Below are 7,723 nucleotides of genomic sequence, written 5' to 3'. Positions count from 1 at the left end.
CCTTTATTTTAGTTGTTGAACCACTGTTTAGCCTGGTGAACTGCTGTTGCTTGGCTATATTTGGTTCGGCTAGACGAAGAAACAACTCGTGCGTTACTCTGCTTCGCCGCCAAGAGTGGAACGCGAAAGCGTTCCCGTCGACCCGCCAAGGGGTGTAAGACAATGGGCTACGGCGCAGCGACTACGCGCCCCGCATTGGACGCGGTGAGCGTCGAGCAACGCAGCGTTCGGCGCGGCAACGAAATGTGCGCCTGAGCAAGCGACGCACGCCTGAGCCTTAGAAACAGCTCGTTTCTAAGGCAACACCGCATTCACTAGAGGCGCTTTTGTACCGCTTTGAAGCATCGTACTCGTGGCTCAGTGGGTCGACTTCCGGCCACCGAGCGTGACGGACGTGTGCTTCATGGGCTCTCAAGGAGCGGTTTTATCGACCCAGCCGGGTCGCGGTATCAGGAGCACTGAAATGCTTGCCCAGGATTATGAAATGGTTGTCCCGCATCTGCCATCAGGTTCGAGTGTTTTGAACACAGTATTTTTGCATGGTGATGTCACCGCCAGGCCATATCGCGTCGAGCATTTTCGCGACGCTTTAGCGCGTCTGTCATTGCTGCCGGATGTGGTTGCCCTTGGGGCATATCAGATGAACCACCTGTGGGCCGTTACTTTCAACAGCGAAGGAGCGAAGGCAAAGATTCTGCAGGCCGAAGCTTTCAATGTGAAAGACCACCGCTGCGTGGTTATTGACCCGACCAACCGAGGCGTCAGGCTGAAGCTGTTTTGGCTGCTCCACGGTGTGCAAGACGACGACGTGCGCGTGGCATTAGCAGCGTTCGGAAAAGTGACCGAAATAACCCGCGATAAATGGAAGGTTAAAGGCTGTGTCGACAAGGCTTCAACAACACGGTCGGTTACACTGAAACTGAAGGTGGGTGTTACCATCGAGGACTTGCCCCATCAGTTGCGCGTTGGTGAGGACGTTGCTCTCGTCCATGTTCCTGGTAGGGCTCCGCTCTGCCTTCGGTGCCGTGGAAAAGGACATATACGCCGTGAGTGTCGGGTGCCACGCTGCGGGCTATGCCGGCGTTTCGGCCACGATGAGAGCCAGTGCGTGCGCAGCTACGCTAATGTTGCGGGCCAGACACGAAGTGATGAAGCGGCCGAACACATCATGGATGAAGCAGACGCGGTCGAAGCAACCCGCGGAAGTGGGGGAGATGATGCTATCAAGGAGTCAACATCCAAGGAAACCGCACCCGCACCCCTTGCCAGCCAAGCCGGTAAGGACCAAACCCAGCCGGCCGTCGCATCAAAGCCAGCGTTCCTTCCGGAAAAAGCGGATAGCGTGACTGCTGTAAGCCTGGTTACGACTGGGCAGCAGGGCGACAAACAGGAAGACGCCGATACCGAGATGCCCGCAGCGTCAAGTGTACCAGTGAAGCGGGCTCACGAGGATTCGGATAATCAGGAACCGAGATTGGTCGGTGAACGCGGCGAGGAGCCTCCGCCGAAGGCACCTTCAACGCGCCGTGGACCTTTCAAGCCCAAACCGAAATTGCCACCGGAACGCAGTACTGCGTCTGCTCTCCCTCCGCCTTAGCGGAGGCTTCTTTTGCCACAACGGTTGAAGCCCGGTCTTTGATCGGGTCAGTACTAAGCTCAAATGCCTTAATGGATGTGGATTCACCCTGTTTGATGTGTGAGTAGACTGATCGGCGTCACCATTTTGCTTAGATGGCTACCAACCTCACGTCCAGCCTACGTGTTGCTACGCTTAATGTAAGGGGCCTGTCGGCGCGTAGAAGGCAACTGCAACTGAGCCGCCTTCTGCTAGAAAATGAAATAGATTTGCTCGCGGTTCAGGAAACTAAAATAGAAGACGAGGAACAAACAGACAGAATGGTAGCGGTCTATCGTAGCAGATACAGCGTTTGCGTATGTCATGCTGTTGGAAGAGCGGGTGGTTGCGTTATTTTTTTAAGAAATGGTATTGGGGCTGTCGATACTGTGTTCTCGTGTGAAAGTGGGCGTCTAGTAATGTGTGATTTTAAATCGAATGGAGTGGCTTGGAGAGCTGTGTGTGTATACGCTCCGAATGCAATTGCTGGAAGGGAGAGTTTCTTCCGACAGGTGAAGCCTGTCCTGCTTACTGAAAGGCGGGTGATCTTGCTTGGTGATTTCAATTGCGTCTGTAGACCAGAGGATAGGACAACAAACCGTTCCTTTCGAGATCGGAGCGCCGAGTTACTTTCCGAAATTGTAGGTGAGCACGACCTTGAAGATGTAGGCTTGATATCGACGCATGAAGGCCAGGCAATGTACACTCACTTTCAGGCAGGCAGTCATGCTAGATTGGACCGTATATATGTTCCTGTCGAATGTTCGCTGTTATGTTCTGACTACCAGACGATCTATGTCTCTTTTAGTGATCACTGCCTAGTCAAGGTTACAATCGGTACGAAGAGAATAGCTGTGAAATTTAATTGGGACTTGTGGAAGTTTAATGATAAATTACTGGAAGATGAAGAGTACGTGACTAAAGTCAAGGATTATATAGCGAACATGCTGCGAAGTAACTCCGGAAGTTTTATGCAAGTATGGGAGCAGTTCAAATGTGATATTAAAATAGCCGCTATTAATAGATCATGTGTGCTCCGGCGAAAAGAAAAACAACGTGTTAAAGAGCTGCCGAGTGCCCTAGATTTTATGCTAAGTACGGAGTGCTACGAGCCGGGATTGTTCACAAAAGAAATTAAAGAGACTAAAACTAAACTCGAGGCAATAGACGAAGAAATGTACCGTGGCGCAGTGATAAGGGCGCGTAACGAGAATCTGTGGTCCGGAGAGACGCCTACCAAACGCGCGCTCAGTGATGAAAAAAGGCACGCTTTGTCGAAAGAGATAACTGAAATATGCTATCAAAACGAAATCACAAATCGAAGAGAAATAATCAAGGAGGCATTTGTCGAACATTACACAGATATTTTCAGACTTAATACTCCGGACACTGACTACTTCAGAACAGAATTCCTATCGCTGATGCCGAGATTAGAGGATGACCTTGTGCACGCTCTAGAAGCCAGTATTACGGCTGAGGAAATTGAATCAGCGATTCTGGAGCTTAGTTCAAACAAGTCGCCTGGGCCAGACGGTCTCGGTGCATCTCTATATAAAGCCTTTAGAACAGAAATGGCAGTCGCACTTGAAAGGCTGATTAGCGAATTCTATGAAATGAAAGCAAGTCCTCCATCCTTCCGAGAGTCCCACGTAGTACTAATTCCTAAAACGAATGATCCGATTAAGTTACAGTCTGTTGAATCATACCGTCCCATCAGTCTAACAAACGTGGACTATAAGATATTCATGAAGATTTTAGCTCGACGCCTTCAAAGTGTTATTAAGTCACTTGTAGGGCCACATCAGACATGCGGCATAAAAGGCAGGTCAATCTTTACCAATGTTCACACAGCTAGAACTGTCCTTGAATGCTGTGACGGAATGTATGGGCACGTGGCCATGTTGCAATTAGATCTACACAAGGCGTTCGATAAAGTCGTACACGAAGTTCTGTTCTTGATCCTAGACCATATCAATGTTGGAACTGTTATTACAGAAGGTGTTAAAATGATGTACAATGGTTGTATAGCGAAGCTGATAATTAATAGGCAGTTAAGTGATGGTATTCCTGTGCTGTCGTCTGTGAGACAAGGCTGTCCTTTATCCCCCCTGCTTTTCGCTCTCTACCTCGAGCCCTTTTGTTTGCGGCTGCTGAAGAGCCCAAACATTCAGGGTTACACTTTTCATAAAACTGAAGTTCGAGTTTTAGCATATGCTGATGATGTAGCAGTGTTTTGTGTTAAAGCAGTTGTACAAGAGGCTGTAGAATTTTGTACTGCAAGTGGAAGTGCTATTAACTGGAAGAAGTGTCTTGGTTTTTGGCATGGGAATTGGCAATACAAGCCTGAGACTTTTTGTAACATGCAATGGACGGTAACTCCAGGCACCTACTTAGGTGTCCCCCTCGAACATTATCGAGATAGCAAAGAATATTGGGACAATGAAGTAGTGCGAATGAAAACCCACACCGGCAAAGGGGGAGGGCATAAATTTTCAATGTTTGCAAGAGCCACAGTGTGTAACTTGTTTTTAGTAGCGAAAATCTTTTATGTGATGCAAGCGTTGTGTCTGACGAGGATGTCTGTGCAAAAGCTACATAGAGTATTTGCGATGTTCATTTGGGCCTCAACATGGGAACGTACAAGTCGTAGTAATCTGTTCCATAGAGTGTTGAATGGGGGGCTGGGGTTGTCACATTTGTTCCTCAAACAGATTGTAAGCAGGTTTATTTTTTTGCGTGATCAAAAGGATGCTTTTCTGAGAACAATGATTCAAGCTAGACTGCGTGATTCATTGCCTGATTATGTAGTGTCGTCCATGTATGCGGGGCCAATGCCTTTGAGTGCTTTTTTGCGTGAAGTGGTCGCGTCTTTTCGAATACTAAAAGCAAGATTTTCTAGTGAATACCTGGCCGTTGTTACTAGTAAGAAGTTGTACAAAGATCTTGTTGATGTATTCTTGCCTGTACCGTTGTACCGTACAGTATTTATTTTAGGTTCAGAACGAGATGTTCTTAAGAGAGTTAAACGAATGCCGGTAAGAGCTTCTGTTAAATCTTTCTTTTTTCAACTACATACAGGCACTCTCCCAGTGAAACCGTGGCTGCAAAGCAAAGGCATTTTTGTACCTTGGTCTGTGAATTGCTTTATATGCAAAAAAACGGGGACGATTGAGCATATCTTTTTGGACTGTCATGACGCAGTGTTTTTGTGGGATATACTAAAACATAGCCTTAAAAAGGAATTTCCGTTAAGTGCTTTCGGGATACGCTACCTGCCATGCGCGGAAACAGAGGGAGTGCCTGTTGATCTGTTAATGCTTCTGTGCATGCACAGTGTGTGGCGAACGCGTATGGATATTAGACACGAGCGCATTGTTCAGGCCCCAGCACATGAATATTTCATTGAAAGTGTGTTATATATACGCGAATTTTTCTGTGCACTGAGTGATCGTCCTGATTGGCTAAGCGCTTTGGACAAAGTGACTAGCCTACATCGTTCTTATCACACCACACTGATCCGGCATTGACTAGTTGTTTTTTATGGCCATGTAATACTCACATTGTATTTTCTTTTGCCAAGCCGGTAATAAAACTCGTGGCTCAGTGGTAGCGTCTCCGTCTCACACTCCGGAGACCCTGGTTCGATTCCCACCCAGCCCATCTTGCAAGAGTTGAGCCCGGCTTGCAGCTGTTGTGACGTCAGTGCCCTAGCGGGAGGAGCGGGAGTTAGGCCGCAGTACCATCTGTGCGACCGCAGGCGAGCGCACGAGCTGAGACCCGGCTAAGTAGCTACGCGGCCGCAAGCTAGCGCACGAGTTGAGCCTCCACTTTTGCAGCTGTTATGACGTCACATGGCAGCTACGTGGCCGCGCGCGGCGCAGCAAGGAAGAGCGTGGTTGTGCGGCTAGTATGCTTTGCATAATAAAAGTTGGCTGACGCAGATCAGTCATTATCAGCGGCGGCAGTGGCGGCGGCAGCAGCAGCAGCCTGGTTACGCTCATTGCAGGGCAAAGGTCTCTCCCATACTTTTCCGACTACCCCGGTCATGCACTAATTGTGGCCATGTTGTCCCTGCAAACGTCTTAATCTCATCCACCCACCTAACTTTCTGCCGCCCCCAGCTACGCTTCCCTTCTCTTGGAATCCAGTCCGTAACCCTTAATAACCATCGGTTATGTTCTCTGCTCATTACATTTCCAGCCCATGCTCATTTCTTTTTCTTGATTTCAACTTAGATGCCATCAACTTGCGTTTGTTCCCTCACCCAATCTGCTCTTTTCTTATCCTTTAACGTTACACCCATCATTCTTCTTTCCATAGCTCGTTGCGTCTTCATCAAGTCTCCATCAATTTAAATAGAACCCTTTTCGTAAGCCTCCAGGTTTCTACCCCGTACGTGAATACTGGTAAGACACAGCTGTTATGCAGCTTTATCTTGAGGGATAATGGCAACCTGCTGTTCATGATCTGAGAATGCCTGCCAAATGTGCCTTAGCCCATTCTTATTCTTCTGATTATTTCAGTCTCATGATCCGGATCGGCGATCACTACCTACCCTAAGTATATGTATTCCCTTACCACTTCCCGTTCCTCGCTATCTATCGTAAACTGCTGTTCCCTTCCGAGACTGTTAAACATTAGTTTAGTTTTCGGCAGATTAATTTTCAGACCCGATCGCTCAAGCACAGGCTACTCTCACCTGCCGGAGGGCATGGGTTTATTTGCGCGTAATAAAGCTTCTTGAGTATCCGCGTAACGCTTTCGAGCACTTTCGGCACTTTTACAACCTCGTTTTGTCAATTATTCTTTGCTGATGATCCGTTTTAGCGTCATTCTTAAGCTTCCGTGGCATGAACGAGTCACCGCAAGCTAAGTAATGGAGAACGGACCAATCGCAGACGCCGACACCACACTCTTCATCATGTTATCGATTTTCAGTGCCCTGGCTCAGCCCAATCGAATCCCTCTCCACTTGAGGGTGCTCCTCGCCTCTTGTGAGGCAATTAGATAAGACAAGCCGTTCAGCGTAGACAATGTTATTCGTTTTTCTAGCAATGAAACGTGACCTCCTATGAACGAGGACAGCGTTTGATTGGTCAGCTCAAACAACGCTGTGGGTGACCACCCGATGCTTGCGTCGATTGTTAAGCAAATTTGACGTCAGGAGATTGGATTAAAAAAAATTGAAATAATTTTCGTTATAGGGCCCCGGATGTACAAACCAATAATCAAAGGAAAACCGTTCCTATTAAGGCTTTGTTGAAAGATTTGGTGCTGGGGAAATAAAAGCCACCTCTAGACCACATGTCAAGCCGACTTGGAGAATTGCAGTCAAAAGGAAATTCCAACTTTGTGACTCCCGATGCTTTTCGGTGATCCCAGGAGGCGTTCCTTTAGCAGCCCAAATGCGACCGATCTCTCAGGGCTTATGCGCTTCGCACCACGCAGCAGTGACAAATAAGTAGTCAATAAATTCATGAGGAGGATGGGAGTGATAAGGAATATGTGGGTCTCATCATGGTTTATAATGGATAACGCGGATGGATAAGGTGGTAAAGAGCGATAAAGGCTCATAATAATTTGCACAATTCTGATAAAGGTTGATAAGGGTCTGATCTAATCTGATAAGGTTGATAATGACCGATAAGAGTTGAGAAGTGTTTTACTGGGTGGATTAAATTTGTAAGATAGATAATGACACTGGGCTGCCTAGAGAGGGCAAAGTGACACAATACTTACACATACTTAGAAAACTACTGAAGTAGACAACTAGCGAATATTTTATCCCCCTTACCTCCGTGCAGTGTAGCCGACCGGAATTGCTTTTGGCTAACCTCTCTGCTTTTCTATGCACACTTTCCCTCTCTATACTCGACAACTTGAACGACTCTTTTAGCTACATTGAGGATAGAATTAGCGGAAATCTAGATACGTCTTTGTCTGCGCTTAGCGGCATGATAAAAGAGGGTAACAATGTTCACAGAAGTTTCGCTTCACATAGGTTTGAATGAGTGCCTTGGATCTGCATTTTTTTTTTTTTTGCTCATGGCTGATCACAAGGGACAGCTAGTTGTAACGTAATCTAACGCTAGCGCTCAACACCAACAG

At 47.3% G+C, this 7,723-nt stretch overlaps 1 protein-coding gene across 1 annotated transcript; it reads left to right on the top strand.

Moving 5' to 3' along the window:
* Positions 1–403: 403 nt before the first annotated feature.
* Positions 404–1,843, top strand: LOC126532003 (uncharacterized). Its single transcript, XM_050179706.3, has one exon. It carries the CDS (start codon positions 404–406, stop codon positions 1,595–1,597), a length of 1,194 nt encoding a protein of 397 aa, XP_050035663.2. The 3' UTR covers positions 1,598–1,843.
* The last annotated feature ends 5,880 nt before the right edge of the window (positions 1,844–7,723 follow it).

The sequence above is a fragment of the Dermacentor andersoni genome, chromosome 10, assembly GCF_023375885.2.
Source record: "Dermacentor andersoni chromosome 10, qqDerAnde1_hic_scaffold, whole genome shotgun sequence".
NCBI lineage: Eukaryota > Metazoa > Arthropoda > Arachnida > Ixodida > Ixodidae > Dermacentor > Dermacentor andersoni.
This window is presented reverse-complemented; position numbering and strand designations above follow the sequence as displayed.

Bases quoted from the DNA above. Each gene is read 5' to 3' on its own strand.
- LOC126532003 (XM_050179706.3), top strand. From the start codon at position 404: ATGGGCTCTCAAGGAGCGGTTTTATCGACCCAGCCGGGTCGCGGTATC.